Here is a 16,782-nt window from a genome sequence, read left to right as displayed (position 1 = left end):
TAGATCTATTGATTGAACACATATACATGCATGCACACACACGCACTCATACACAAATACACACACACACATTTCCACATGGTTAATACAGTGCCTGTCAATCACTGAAATGGACTGATAAATTATTAAATTGACTGCACAATAAAAGAGGTGCTTACTGATCAATTGTGCAAATCTATAATATAATTAGTTATCAACCACCCTCACCATGCAGCCCTTAATGGCATTGACATACTGTATATCCCAAGATAAATAGGCTAGAGCAACAATCCTACCTGGCCACTATCATGTTGCACTCTCTCTAACATGTCCAAAGCGATAAACAGAACAGCATAGAATACAACTGAGAAAAAAAATAAAAATGAATGCAATAGCAGAAAAGATGCAGTTACTACTAAACATTGAGCGAGTGACAGCGACTGGCTGCGCGGCGCCGGTCGTTCACGCATCGAGAGAGCGCATGCACTTTTTCAGCACCAATTGAGTGTGGACAGTGCACGGCGCCTCATAGCCTGCTGTGAGTTGTCGGACATTCAACCTGTGGCTAAGTTTAAACAACTCTAGACGGTTGTACGGTAGGCTTTTGACGGGGAAAACCCCACAATTGAATACTAAACACTCGAAAAAGGAATGCCCGACGTTTGGAAAGAAACAAAGGAATATTATGTTTTTTTGACCTAGTATACTTCCCTATTCCTCCTCCGCTACCCTGGTTGGTTTTTCAGACAGCCAGAGTGGTGCTGAGCTGCGGGGTGTTGGTGACTCCGCTTCGGGTGGAGCGCTGCTACTCGGGCTTTAGTTTACTCTCTGCCGGGAGGATTAGTGTGATTCTGCAGGGGCTAGGCGACTCTGGTGGGTGGGGTGGTGTGGTGGTGCCATAGGAGCCCCTCCATTCAGAAGGATGCTGGTGGGAAATGCCTGGCGACAGAGAGGACGAGATTTGTCAAAAAGCACTAGAACTCCTGTCTGATCTCTGCTCTAAAGGGGAAGTACAGAACGAGAACTGTCTGGATTTCATTTACCATTTCCGGGACCTCGCCAGACCACGCTACACCGACTCAGGTATTAATGCACTGGTCAATCCTATCCAATTATGTGTATGCAATGCGTGTGTGCTTTTTATTTTGAATTATACAAAGATGTAACTTTTTTTCCTGTGCTCTGAAATCTACATAACACTTTGATCTGAATATAATTTTTCACACATTAAGCTTGGCGAGATAGGGTTCCATTTATGCACAGAACTTGTTGCATGGAGTTTAGGAGTGGGGAAATTATTTTATATAGGGTTTTGCACAAACACGTTTGATAAAAACAAAAGTCAGTAGGCTATATTCAACCTTGCCTATAAATGTAGTGTGCGCACCATGGATCTTGTTATATGTGCCCTTATTTCTGGTGCACCTGAGTTGGATGGGGTGTTGGGGGGTTGGGAGTGGTGGATGGGGACAGGTGCGAGTTTGTGTAATCCTTGGTCGCATTCATTGAAGCTTGAGCTGGCCTGACTCCCAATGCTATCAAATTTTTTTGCATTAGCACATGCCATAAAACACTCGTCCCCAATAAATTTTAAGAATGTGAAATGTCAGAATAATATATTTTATTTCTTTCATCACATTCACAGTGGGTCAGAAGTTTACATACACTCAATTAGTATTTGGTACCATTGCCTTTAAATTGTTTAACTTGGGTCAAACGTTTCGGGTAGCCTTCCACAAGCTTCCCACAATAAGTTGGGTGAATTTTGGCCCATTCCTCCTGACAGAGCTGGTGTAACTGAGTCAGGTTTGTAGGCCTCCTTGCTCCCACACGCTTTTTCAGGTCTGCCCACAAATTTTCTATAGGATTGAGGTCAGGGCTTTGTGATGGCCACTCCAATACCTTGACTTTGTTGTCCTTAAGCCATTTTGCCACAACTTTGGAAGTATGCTTGGGGTCATTGTCCATTTGGAAGAACCATTTGCGACCAAGCTTTAACTTCCTGACTGATGTCTTGAGATGTTGCTTCAATATATCCACATAATTTTCCTTCCTCATGATGCCATCTATTTTGTGAAGTGCACCAGTCCCTCCTGCAGCAAAGCACCCCCACAGCATGATGCTGCCACCCCTGTTGTCAAGGCGTCAGTGTAATTCTGCGGTAGGACGAAGTCAGGTGCAGGACACAGAGCTACTCGAAAAACGCCCTATACTCGTAGGTATCTTAAAGAACATACCTCCACGCAGGGAGGAACAAACCCGCTCACATACGACAACCAAAACATGGACAAACACGCACAACACACAGTGTGAGCCAGAGGATTAAATAGGGAAGACATAATTACAAGATGGGAAACAGGTGAGACCAATACAGACAAAACAAGTAGAACATAGAAACATGGATCGGTAGCAGCTAGTACTCCGGTGACGACGAACGCCGAAGACTGCCCGAGCAAGGAGGAGTGGTAGCCTCGGCTGAATTCGTGACAGTATCCCACCCCCCCCTTGATGCGCGGCCCCAGCCGTGCACAGGCAGCCAGGTGGACGCAGAGCAGGGCGAGTCGGATGACTACGGTGGAAATCCCTCAACATGGAGGTATCGAGGATGTCCCTCCTACCGTTCCTCCGGACCGTACCCCTCCCACTCCACGAGATACTGCAGGCCCCCCACCCGAAGCCTCGAATCCAAGATGGACCGGACCGAGTACGCCGGTGCCCCCTCGATGTCCAGTGGGGGCGGAGGAACCTCCCGTACCTCAGACTCCTGGAGTGGACCAGCTACTACCGGCCTGAGGAGAGACACATGGAACGAGGGGTTAATACGGTAATTCAGAGGAAGCTGTAACCTATAACAAACCTTGTTCAATCTCCTCAGGATTTTAAATGGCCCCACAAACCGCCGACCCAGCTTCCGGCAGGGCAGGCGAAGGGGCAGGTTTCACCACTCATCCACCGCAGGAGCCTCGATCTGGCTCTGATGCCAAGGTACCAGGACCGGCTGTAACCTAACACACACTGAAAGTGAGAAATGTTAGTGGATGAGTGGCGGAGTGAGTTTTGGGTCATCTCTGCCCAGGGGATAAAACCCAACCACTCCCCCGGCCCGTCCTGGCAATAGGACCGCAGAAACCTACCCACATCCTGGTTAACTCTCTCCACCAGCCCATTACTCTCGGGGTGAAAACCTGAGGTCAGGCTGATCGAGAACCCCAGACGTTCCATGAACGCCCTCCAGACCCTTGAGGTGAACTGGGGACCCGATCTGATACATTATCCTCAGGCACCCCGTAGTGCCGGAAGACGTGTGTAAATAGGGCCTCAGCAGTTTGTAGGGCCGTAGGGAGACCTGGCATAGGAATGAGATGGCAGGACTTAGAAAACTGATCCACAACGACCAGGATCGTGGTGTTCCCTTGTGAGGGGGGAAGGTCCGTAACAAAATCCACTGATAGGTGACACCATGGCCGTTGTGGAAGGTGTCTAGGTGCCTTACACTGGGCGCACACCGAGCAGGAGGAAACATAAACCCACACGTCCTTGGCTAAAGTGGGCCACCAGTACTTCTCACTAAGACACTGTGCACTGTCCGACCGATGCCAGGATAACCAGAGGAGGGTGACGTGTGAGCCCAATAGATCAATCGATAGCGAACCTCGAGCGGCACATACATACGACCCTCTGGACACTGGGGGGGAGTGGGCTCGGTACGTAACGCCCACTCGATGTCCGCGTCAACCTCCCACACCACCGGCGCCACCAGACACAACGCCAGAAGTATGGGAGTGGGCTCAATGGACCTCTCCTCTGTGTCATACAGTCGGGACAGGGCGTCTGCCTTAGCGTTATGGGAACCTGGTCTCTAAGTAAGAGTAAACACAAAACGAGTGAAGAACATGGCCCACCTTGCCTGGCGAGGGTTCAATCTCTTCGCCGCCCGGATGTACTCCAGATAGCGATGGTCAGTCAAAATGAGGAAAGGGTGTTTAGCCCCCTCAAGCCAATGCTTCCACACTTTCAGAGCCTTAACCACAGCCAACAGCTCCCGGTCCCCCACATCATAGTTGCGCTCCGCCAGACTGAGCTTCTTAGAAAAGAAAGCACAGGGGCAGAGCTTTAGTGGCATACCCGAGCGCTGAGACAGTACAGCTCCTATCCCAGCCTCGGATGTGTCCACCTCAACCTGGAATGCTAAGGAGGGATCCGGATGAGCCAGCACTGGAGCCGAGGTAAACAGTTCCTTCAGATGACCAAAAGCCCTGTCCGCCGCAGCTGACCACTGCAGTCGCACCGGTCCTCCCTTCAGCAAGGAGGTAATGGGAGCCTCTACCTGACCAAAGCCCTGGATAAACCTCCGGTAGTAGTTGGCAAAACCCAAGAATCGCTGCACCTCCTTCACCGTGGTTGGAGTCGGCCAATTACGCACGGCTGAAATGCGGTCAATCTCCATCTCCACCCCTGACGCGGACAGGCGGTGCCCTAGGAAGGAGATGGACTCTTGGAAGAACAGACATTTCTCCACCTTCACATACAGGTCATGCTCCAACAGTCGACCAAGCACTTGACGCACCAGGGACACATGCTCGGCCCGTGTAGCGGAGTATATGAGAATGTCATCAATATATACCACTACACCCTGTCCGTGCAGGTCCCTGAAAATCTCATCAACAAAGGATTGGAACACTGATGGAGCATTCATCAACCCGTATGTCATGATGAGGTACTCATAGTGCCCAGAGGTGGTACTGAATGCTGTCTTCCACTCATCTCCCTCCCGGATACATACCAGGTTGTACGCGCTCCTGAAATCCAATTTAGTGAAGAAGCGCGCCACGTGCAAGGACTCCATTATACTAGCAATCAAAGGTAGTGGATAGCTGTTCTTCACAGTGATCTGATTAAGACCACGGTAGTCAATGCACGGGCGTAAGCCACCATCCTTCTTCTTCACAAAAAATAAACTCGAGGAGATAGGGGAAGTGGAACGCCGAATGTATCCCTGCCTCAGAGATTCGGTGACATAGGTTTCCATAGCCACCGTCTCCTCCTGTGACAGAGGATACACATGACTCCGAGGAAGTGCAGCGCCTACCTGGTGGTTTATCGCACAATCCCCCTGTTGATGGGGTGGTAAATCGGCATATTCAGGCGGAATGTGCATGGTGGAAACCTGGTTTGGACTTTCCACCATAGATGCCCCTACGAAAACACCTACACACCTCCCCGAGCACTGACTAGACCATCCCTTGAGAGCCCTCTGTTGCCATGAAATAGTGGGGTCATGAGAGGCTAACCAGGGAAGCCCCAACACCACTGGAAACGCAGGAGAATCAATCAGATAGAGACTAATTTTTTCCTCATGACCCTCCTGCGTCTTCATCCAGAGTGGAGCTGTGACATCCCTAATCAGACCTGACCCTAAAGGGCGACTATCTAGGGCATGTACAGGGAAGGGCACAGTAACAGGCACAATAGGAATCCCTAATCTACGGGAAAACTGATGATCAATAAAGTTCCCAGCTGCGCCTGAATCTACTAGCGCCTTATGCTGGGAATGAGGGAAAAACTCTGGAAATACAACATCTATAATAATATGCCATTTAGCAGACACTTTTATCCAAAGCAACTTACAGTCATGTGAGCATACATTTTTACGTATGGGTGGTCCCGGGGATCGAACCCACTACCCTGGCGTTACAAGCACCCTGCTCTACCAATTGAGCTACAGAGGACCACATATACACATATGCGCAACAGGGAGCTCTGGGTGAGTCGGGTGCCTACTCACCTGAGACGGTCCACCAGTGCTCTGCCTACCGCTTCGATTCCTGAAAGACCCTCCCCAGCACCGACCAGCAGTGTGTCCTCCGCGGCCACAGGCGGTGCAGGAGATGGCCCTCCTTCCGGTCTCCCTAAGTGCAGCACCTCCGAGCTCCATAGGAGTAGGGTCGGAGGTGCTGGGGGATGGAATGGACGGCCCCTGATCCGGACGTCCGCGGGTTGCCAACAGGTTATCCAGCCTTATCGACATGTCCACCAGTTGGTCCAGGTTAAGGGTGGTGTCCCTGCAGGCCAGTTCCCGACGAACATCCTCCCGGAGGCTGCATCGGTAGTGGTCAATCAGGGCCCTCTCATTCCATCCTGCGCTGGCAGCCAGAGTCCTGAAGTCCAGTGCAAAGTCCTGTGCGCTCCTCCTCCCCTGTCTGAGGTGGAATAGACGTTCCCCCGCCACTCTCCCCTCTGGTGGATGATCAAATACCGCCCGAAAGCGGCGGGTGAAATCCTCATAGCGTACTGACGCTGCGTCTATTCCTCCCCACTCAGCGTTGGCCCACTCGAGCACTCTTCCAGACAGACAGGAGATGAGAGCGGACACGCTCTCGTATCCCGAGGGAGCCGGGTGGATGGTAGCCAGGTAGAGCTCTACCTGGAGTAGAAAACCCTGGCACCCGTCAGCTGTACCATCGTATGCCCTCGGGAGCGAGAGCTGAATCCCACTGGACCCAGATGACGAAGGGGTGGACAGCGGTGTGGGTGGTTGTGTAGTTGGAGGAGGTGTAGGACCACCACCTCTCTCCCATCGCTCCATAGTGTTCAACACGCGCTCCATTGCGGTGCCGAGAGTCTGGATCATGGTCGCCTGCTGTTGGACACGTTCCTCCATTGATCCGGATGAAATGAATGTACCTGCTGAATCCATATTTTGGTGCGTGTTTCTGTCAAGGCGTCAGTGTAATGCGGTAGGACGAAGTCAGGTGCAGGACACAGAGCTACTCAAAAAACGTACTTGACTCATAGGTATCTTAAAGAACATACCTCCACGCGGGAGGAACAAACCCGCTCACATACGACAACCAAAACATGGACAAACACGCACAACACACGGTGTGAGCCAGAGGGTTAAATAGGGAAGACATAATTACAAGATGGGAAACAGGTGAGACCAATACAGACAAAACAAGTAGAACATAGAAACATGGATCGGTAGCAGCTAGTACTCCGGTTACGATGAACGCCGAAGCCTGCCAGAGCAAGGAGGAGGGGCAGCCTCGGCTGAATTCGTGACACCTGTGCTTCACGGTTGGGATGGTGTTCTTCAGCTTGCAAGCATCCCCCTTTTTCCTCCAAACATAACGATGGTCATTATGGCCAAACAGTTCTATTTTTGTTTAATCAGACCAGATGATATTTCTCTAAAAAGTACGATCTTTGTCCCCATGTGCAGTTGCAAACCGTAGTCTTGCTTTTTTATGGCGGTTTTGGAGCAGTGGCTTCTTCCTTCCTGAGCAGCCTTTCAGGTTATGGCGATATAGGACTCGTTTTACTGTGGATATAGATACTTTTGTACCTGTTTCCTCCAGCATCTTCACAAGGTCCTTTGCTGTTGTTCTGAGATTGATTTGCACTTTTCACACCAAAGTACGTTCATCTCTAGGAGACAGAACGCATCTCATTCCTAAGCGGTATGACAGCTGCGTGATCCAATGGTGTTTATACTTGCATACTATTGTTTGTACAGATGAACGTGGTACCTTCAGGCATTTGGAAATTACTCCCAAGGATGAACCAGACTTGTGGAGGTCTTCCATTTTTTTATGAGGTCTTGGCTGATTTCTTTTGATTTTCCCATGACTTCAAGCAAAGAGGCAATGATTTTGAAGGTAGGCACAGGTACACCTCCAATTGACTCAAATGATGTCAATTAGCCTATCAGAAGCTTCTAAAGCCATGACATCATTTTCTGGAATTTTCCAAGCTGGTTAAAGGTACAGTCAACTTCTGACCCACTGGAATTGTGATACAGTGAATTATAAGTTAAATAATCTGTCTGTATACAATTGTTGGAAAAATTACTTGTGTCATGCACAACGTAGATGTCCTAACCGACTTGCCAAAACTATAGTTTGTTAACAAGAAATTTGTGGAGTGGTTGAAAAACGAGCTTTAATGACTCCAACCTAAGTGGATGTAAACTTCCGACTTCAACTGTATGCATGCTAGCCTCAGCAAGAGAGGGAGGCAGTGCTTATATTGGAGCGGGAATTTTGGGGAACCGCGTCTGGAGAGGAGGGAGGAGTGCATTCTTAGTAATACATTATAACACTAACCCACACCAGCTGTGTGTGAATGCGTGCGTGCAGCTGCCATAAGCCAGAATTCTGTCATGAGGTGGATGTGTTTTTCACTCAACCCACTGATCCATGACCGCCTGTTGCAGTCCATGGTGATTACTAGAAGGTTCTCTGGAGGTTTCTGGAAGCGTAAAATGTGACATATTGTGATCCCAATGGCCTGAGCTTGGACTAATAACCCAACCTTCTGCCTTTCTCACATACCCCTGATTGATGAATGGTTCAAGATGTGCCCCTAACCCCACCCTTATCCTCTCAGTCAAAACCTGTCTTCACTCTCGCATCTCCTTTCTCCCTGTCCCTTCTCCTCTCTCCTCTTCTCTCCCCTCCCCCTATAGCCCCTCTCCTCACCCCCTTCTCCTCTCCCTTCTTCTCTCTCCTATTCTCTCCCCTCCCCCTATAGCCCCTCTCCTCACCCCCTTCTCCTCTCCCTTCTTCTTTCTCCTCTTCTCTCCCCTCCCCCTATAGCCCCTCTCATCACCCCCTTCTCCTATCCCTTCTTCTCTCTCCTCTTCTCTCCCCTCCCCCTATAGCCCCTCTCCTCACCCCCCTTCTCCTCTCCCTTCTTCTTTCTCCTCTTCTCTCCCCTCCCCCCTATAGCCCCTCTCCTCACCCCCTTCTCCTCTCCCTTCTTCTCTCTCCTCTTCTCTCACCTCCCCCCTATAGCCCCTGTCCTCACCCCCTTCTCCTCTCCCTTCTACTCTCTCCTCTTCTCCCCCTCCCCCCATAGCCCCTATCCTCACTCCCTTCTCCTCCCCCTTCTTCTCTCTCCTCTTCTCCCCCTCCCCCCTATAGCCCTCTCCTCACCCCCCTTCTCCTCTCCCTTCTTTTCTCTCCTCTTCTCTCCCCTCCCCCCTATAGCCCCTCTCCTCACCCCCTTCTCCTCTCCCTTCTACTCTCTCCTCTTCTCTCCCCTCCCCCTATAGCCCCTCTCCTCACCCCCTTCTCCTCTCCCTTGTTCTCTCTCCTCTTCTCCCCCTCCCCCCTATAGTCCCTCTCCTCACCCCCTTCTCCTCTCCCTTCTTCTCTCTCCTCTTCTCTCCCCTCCCCCCTATAGCCCCTCTCCTCATCCCCTTCTCCTCTCCCTTCTACTCTCTGTGCGCTATCCGTCCCTGCTCCTCTCCCCATGCACCATTTCCTCTCCCTTCAGCACTATCCTCCATGCACTCTCTCTTCTCCTCTCTCCATTTGTCTCTACCTCCATTCTCCCCTCTCCCCTCTGCATTGACAGCCAGGTGGAGTGTCTATGGTGGGGTTATTGAACTGCGATAAGGGGCAGGTTCCCTTGAGTCCATAGTCCCTGGTTTTATTAACATATCCAGCTGAGCCCTTTCATCCTGTCCTGGATGATTGGCACCTCAATAAACCAGAGAGAAATAAGGATGAAAGATATAGGAAGATTGACAAGTCTTTTTGTGTTGGTCTCTGGCATTCAAAGATATGTGACCCAAACGGAGAGGAGTGTGTGTGTATCCGTGTGTCTGTTTCTGTGTGGAGGGTTAAAAACCAACCATGGCACCATGGCTAACACATTTGAAGTGTTTATACAGGCCAAGTAACTCCCTCACACCAGAACAGGTCAAAATGTATTTCAGCACCATACTCAATATTTATGCAACTGTGAAGCTTACTATTTTAAATCATCTGGAGAATCTCTTACATTAGATCTCTCACCTTTACCAAAATAACTTCACAGACATCTGCCTGCTGTCTATACATTAATGTAGCGATGAGCATGTTGCAGTCAGACCCATTATGTACATGCGTGCAATTCTGGGCTATATGTGTAACATATGTCATGTTGAGTCCTCAGTAATAGCAGCCCTGGGAGAAATGAAGCTACTCTATCTTAAGCTAGATCATGGCCATGCAGCGAGTGGCTGGGAAAATATAGTTTTCCAGCAACATGTCCCCCTGCTGTGCTCATCTTATAGACTGGTAGATAGACTGATAGATAGACTGAGAGCAGGACTCCCAGCTACTCAACACTGTTTAGGTGTCGTTGCCACAGTATTATCAAACTCTACTTATAGATAATGCCTGTGATAGATAATGCCTGCAAGGTTTTTGGTTGCTAGCAGCTCACTCACATTCACATACAGTAGCTAATCTACACTGAGTGTACAAAACATTAAGAACACCTTCCTAATATTGAGTAACAAAATATTTTGTATTGCCCATTCACCCTCTGAATGGCACACATACACAATTCATGTCTCAATTGTCTCAAGGCTTAAAAATCATTTTTTAACCTGTCTCCTCCCCTTCATCTACGCTGATTGAGTGACATCAATAAGGGATCATAGCTTTCACCTGGAATCACCTGGCCAGTCAGTCTATGTCTTGGAAAGAGGAGGTATATTGACTGCTATTGCTGCTGATAACTTATTGAGGAGAGGTGTAGGTAATGTAGATGATTACATATCAGTTTGCTATAGGGCACACTAATTAATGCTTCCTAACTAATCTCTCACTAATTCAACACCAAACAAACTGTGAGGCAGCTTAGAGCAACACAAGGGAATACTACTGTAGGTCCAAGGTAATGCTTAATCAGCAGTATTTCCCCCCCTCTTTCAGATTTTTGTGTTAGCTATCATGGTTATTTGAGTCTTTTCAGATATACTATGAATCTCTAATTCCTAGGCAGTATCAGGGCAACCTGCCAAGCAAACCACCACTTGGCCTCTGGAACAATGCTCTCTCAGGCTACAGGGCCTGAGCTCAATAGCCACAATTCGATCAGATGCCACAGTGTGGTCTAAACACAGCTCACCCCTGGTGTACCATGTCGTTGGCTGGTTGTGCCATGGCCTGTGGTTTCACTGATTTGATTTATTTAATCAGGAATAGTGACTGATGCTATCAGTATATTTGTGATCCAGAGAATGGGATTTGTGTGTTCAAAGCCTCCTCCATTCATGTTCAATGGCCCATTGCAGGTCTGTGATGGTCACATGTGCTGTGTGCACAGAAGACAGCAAGTGGACATATGGCAATGCTCTCTATCACTCCAGTATCTCTGCACATTATAAATATGGGATTGGAACTGACCCTGTATATAGCTTACTTACTTCTCGTGTGTTCTACCTTATGTTATTTTCAATACTACATTGATATTGATTACTGCATTGTTGGGTTTAGAGCTTGCAAGAAAGGCATTTCACTGTACTTGTGCACGTGACATTAAAACTTGAAACTTGAAACATGTGTCCAATACAGCTAAAGAGGAGCTTCAGCACAGGTGACAGGAGTGGCAGGACATGAATGTTGCATTAGCAAAATGGCCACCCTGCTTAGTGGTATTTCAATGGCATTACTGTAATGAAGCACTCAACCACCTGATAAAAATAATGCAGGTAACATACAGTATATGAACGTGGAGGTACATTTTCACACAGTTGGTTCTCCATATTGCAGTATTTTGCATGTTTATAACAGCTTGGAGGAGCTTGAAAGGAGGGATCAGCCCAAGAAGATTCACGATTGTTTGTGAAGTTCTTTGATCTTAATAATAGCCTAGAAACAGAAATGGAGATATTATGTGTGTGGTATGTTGGTATGACATCATCAAAGCGAGACAACAAGCCAGAATGGCCTTGTCCCATTTACCACCACGTACAGTGTGGACTGTACACTCCCACACGTATTGATGATGTGTTTGCAAGTGCTCTGAGAAATGCACGAGTGGTCAAGGCTCTGCAGAAAATATCTTGGGACAGACTTCATCATTCACCTTCTTCACACTATCACAACGTAGGCCAACTCACTGCAATATTTGAAGTGACTCAATAAGGGTGCATTTATTTTAGACTGCTGTGGATCATAATCTATTATTTTAATGAACTGTTTGATTATTGATTGACGTGAGAGCTATCGGAACGGTATAATTATTGACTTTGATGTGTAAAAGGTGTTCTATCCCTGACATATCAGAGGGAGAAACAGGGGTGAGGATGAGGAGGAAGAGGGGGAGGGTAATAGAAAGAGAAAAAAGAGTGAAGAGGGGAGAGTGGGGTCAGAGGTTAGCAAAGGAGCAGGTGAAGGAGGAGGCAGCAATAAGAGGAGGAAGAAGAGGGGGAGGTGGTGTGAAATACTAGGCTCATTAAGGAAGCCCCAGACTCCCAGCATGCTTTGCCTCAACATTCTGAGAGAAAATGTAATGGAGTAGGCCATGTCAAAAACAACCCATTTGCTTGTTACTGCAATCAAAGTAGTAGTTTATGTGTCGGGGGGCTGGGGTTAGTTGGTTATACCTGGAGTACTTCTCCTGTCTTATCCAGTGTCCTGTGTGAATTTAAGTATGCTCTCTCTAATTCTCTCGTTCTCTCTTTCTCTCTGAGAACCTGAGCCCTAGGACCATACGTCAGGACTACCGGGCATGATGACACCTTGCTGTCCCCAGTCCGCCTGGCCTTGCTGCTATTCCAGTTTCAACTGTTCTGCCTGCGGTTACGAAACCCCTACCTGTCCCAGACCTGCTGTTTTCAACTCTTAATGATCGGCTATGAAAAGCCAACTGAGAGACCTGAGCACCTAGGACCATACGTCGGGACTACCGGCCGTGGTGACTCCTTGCTGTCCCCAGTCCGCCTGGCCTTGCTGCTATTCCAGTTTCAACTGTTCTGCCTGCGGTTATGGAACCCCTACCTGTCCCAGACCTGCTGTTTTCAACTCTTAATGATCGGCTATGAAAAGCCAACTGAGATTTATTCCTGATTATTATTTGACCATGCTTGTCACTTATGAACATTTTTGAACATCTTGGCATGGTTCTGTTATAATCTTCACCCGGCACAGCCAGAAGAGGACTGGCCACCCCTCATAGCCTGGTTCCTCTCTAGGTTTCTTCCTAGGTTTTCGCCTTTCTAGGGAGTTTTTCCTAGCCACCGTGCTTCTACACCTGCATTACTAGCTGTTTGGGGTTTTAGGCTGGGTTTCTGTACAGCACTTCGAGATATTAGCTGATGTAAGAAGGGCTATATAAAATAAAATTGATTGATTGATTGAAAGGTGGTCAGCCTGGCCTTTTACCCTACATGTGATTTCCCTTGGTCCGCCCAGCAGATTCCACATCCATTAGTGCTGAGCGATTAGTGCTTTTTGAGGTCGGTTCGGTTTCGGTTAGATTATTTGTGTTAAAGCTGTAACAACACAGAATAAAACAATTAATAAAAGTCTCCTGATGGTAGTGACTGCCCATTACTGCTTATTACTTATTAACCATCATTTATGCACTTATATTTCAGTTATGTATATTATATTTGTTTTATTTGATGACTTTATTTCATTCCAAATCATCATCTCATCTCTATAGAGCTGCTGCCCATGCTGTCTGACAAAATCACTATTTTAGTATACTGAACAAAAACATAAATGCAACAAGTAAAGTGTTGGTCCCATGTTTCATGAGCTGCACAAAAAGCTTATTTCTCTCAAATTGTGTGCACAAATTTGTTTACATCACTGTTAATGAGCATTTCTCCTTTGCCAAGATAATCCATCCACCTGACAGGTGTGGCATATCAAGAAGCTGATTAAACAGCATGATCATTACACAGGTGCACCTTGTGCTGGGGACAATAAAAGGCCAATCTAAAGTATGAGGTTTTGTCACACAACACAATGCCACAGATTTCTCTTGTTTTGAGGGAGCGTGCAATTGGCATGCTGACTGCAGGAATGTCCAACAGATAATTGAAAGTTAATTTCTCTACCATATGCCGCCTCAAACGTCGTTTAAGAGAATATGGCAGTACGTCCAACCGGCCTCACAATAAAAAAAATCTGATTGGCTGGGCCTGGCTCCCCAGTGGTTGGGTCTGGCTCCCAAGAGGGTGGGCCTATGCCCTTCCAGACCTGTTGGAAACTACAACTCCCTACTACATCGCACAGTTCAGGCTGGATCTGGTTTATCTCTAGAGAAACTGTGCAATTTGCACATTGAGCTCACAGACTTTAAAACAAACTAAATGGAATTCAAATAATTGAACCGATGTTGTTTAAAAAATGAATAATAACCAACATTTTGATTAATCGCTCAGCACAAAAATCTGTGGAACAGACCTAGCATCAGGAGCCGCAGCTCTGGTTCTGAATTGTTATTAAATGTCCAGAGATTTGCCATGTTTGTAATTTTGCCTTTCCACGGCTGTTACTGCTGATTGCGAAACAGCTGTCTTCACTATTTTCACTTTCACCCCTGTGGAGGTATGTAAAAGGTCTACGATCCAGAGAAACATGTTATCTCACAAACCCAGAGCTTGTTTTAGACAAGATAACATCCTGAGTGTTCTCTTGCATAGCCCTATCTGTGCTTAGTCATTTTGCATATAAAAATTAATAAATAAAAAAGCTATCTCCCAGTGGATTAATTAGACAAATCATAATTTCATAATTTCCTACGCCTCAGTTCATGTAAACCCACAGGGTTTCATAAACAATGGAGAACAGGGCTGGAGAATGGGACAGCATATGGACAAATATGGTGAACATCATGGTACAATACTGTATGGTGCAAAACAATTTACAGTTGAGTGGGTCTGTTTTGTAAATGCCTCTAGACAATCCGGCCATTTAACTCCCATAATGATAGCTAGGCAAAATGCCCAGCCTCTGCAGGTGTGCCATTATGTGTAGTAGTGATGAGTGGGGGAGTGCTGATTTGCTCTATAGTTCGGAAAGTGTACGGTAGTTAGGTCTCATGCATTGTGTTACATTGTGTGACCCTAACGTCTGAGAGTTTGCCAAGCCCTCCAAGTTCAAGGGGTGACAGCTGTACCAAAAGGATGAATTCCCAATGACACTGATGAATCTCTTTGAAGATCTCTCTTTGGCGGAACTTGAACCTCTTCAGAAGAATTCCCAGAGAGGGATATATCATCATCACTTCACTTCCTGGGATTGCTTTGGAGGCGAACTCCAAGATGAATCAGAAGGCTCCTTGTGATTGTGTTTCTGTCCCCCCCTTCCATGGTGACGGAGACCCTGTGCCAGTGTGAATGAGCACCCTCTATTATTCATCACAACACTTCATCTTTTAAATCTCTATCTTTTATTTGTGATATTTGAGGCTGCCGTGATGAGGCCAAAAAGTGCCTGCAACCCATGTTGCATGGAAACATGGGAACACAGTAAACCCTAAACAGTCTCTCTATCTCTCATTCTGAAGGTGAGCAGTACCGAGATGCTCTGTCATTTGATTTGTGAGCTCAATGTGCTAGGCCAATTAAATAGCCTGTTTTACAGCTATTCAACAATATTATGATGACATTGACAGCATTGTAAAGACAAATGTCACATTCATAGGACTGTCACTGCTTCCTACAAGACCATTATGGGGACAACAAAGTGCAATACATCAATAGCATCATCTACATTCAACTACACAACATGTTGCAAGTCATGCTGTAAAAGCTGTCACATGAAAATATATTTAGAGGATTACTTGCATCATTTCTACAAGGCTTCTCACACTGTGTACATACCTGTAGCATCTTAGTTTAAACCATGTAGAGGATGAGGACCAGCCTAGATATAGGGAGATTCTCTATTGGGCATAAGTCCATCCTCTCCTCGACTCCTCCGTCCTCCTCACCTCCTGATCCGGAAACCGATAAGTTGTTGCCATATGTCAATTTGTTAATAGGTGAAGGAGGAGTTTGCTCCTCTCCTCGATAGCCTCTTCCAGCCGAGGATTCTTATGTGTATCCTACCGGAGTCCTACCAGGAACAGTTTTGTAATCCGTTTTGTAATTAATTTATAAAATGTCTGGTACAACTAGCTAAATTTGTTTGCACCACTTTATACTTATTTATGGGTTCCTCCTCTGTAAACATAGCTTGTCTGATGACGCGCTTGTGGAGGAGAGTCTCATTTAATTCAAGTGCATTTGTTTCCATGTTTCTTCTCCTTGATTACATTGACCTTTTTCAAAAGGAGGCAGGAGAGGACAGAGGAGAGGATGCGAGGAGTCGAGCAAATCCAATTGACAATATCCCACAAATGTGGTTAAATATATTGCCATCCGTGCACGATTCACTATTTCTTCAAAAATACGTTTAAATTGAACAAATTTGGTGTTCACACGTGTATTTGTTTGATTTACATCTGCACAGGACCAAACATTTTTATTTAAATATAAACTGAAATTTAGATTTTTCACTTCAAAGTCCAAAAATAAATAATTAATTAATTTGGTTGGAGGCAAGTGATTCTCAGCAAGTGTAATTTATCTCACATGTGGTAATTTGCAAGTGCCAACGGGGTAAAAATAGCCATTAAACCAGCCACTCAACCAGTTAGGTTGAGATCTGGTGACTGAGACGGCCATGGCATATGGCTTACATCATTTTTATGCTCATCAAACCTTCATTAACTCAGGAACCACACCTGTGTGGAAGCTCATGCTTTCAATACACTTTGTATCCCTCATTTACTCACGTGTTTCCATTATTTTGGCAGTTACCTGTGTGATGTGATTAGCTGGTACGTAAAATTCCTATCCAAGCATAAGATCTGGCATGCGTCAGCAACGCCTGGGCAGAGGAACGTGTACTTTACCTGCACCAACAGCTCTCCTTGGATGAGGAGGAGATGTTGGGCATCGTAAAAGGACCTGGTATAAACCATTCAAACCTCTAAACAGGTAGCCTGTTCTCTATGAACATAGCC

The 16,782-nt window shown here is 46.8% G+C and overlaps 1 protein-coding gene across 1 annotated transcript in view; it reads left to right on the top strand.

The window, feature by feature from the left end:
- Window positions 1-418: 418 nt before the first annotated feature.
- LOC121557023 (synaptotagmin-9-like) overlaps window positions 419-16,782 on the top strand; it is a 44,880-nt gene continuing 28,516 nt past the window's right edge. The window contains exon 1 of the mRNA XM_041870914.2: window positions 419-1,062. Coding sequence (XP_041726848.1) covers window positions 915-1,062 — 148 coding nt within the window. The 5' untranslated portion in view covers window positions 419-914. The remainder of the gene's footprint in view (window positions 1,063-16,782) is intronic.

Source organism: Coregonus clupeaformis, unplaced genomic scaffold, assembly GCF_020615455.1.
Source record: "Coregonus clupeaformis isolate EN_2021a unplaced genomic scaffold, ASM2061545v1 scaf0132, whole genome shotgun sequence".
Taxonomy (NCBI): Eukaryota; Metazoa; Chordata; class Actinopteri; order Salmoniformes; family Salmonidae; genus Coregonus; species Coregonus clupeaformis.
This window is presented reverse-complemented; position numbering and strand designations above follow the sequence as displayed.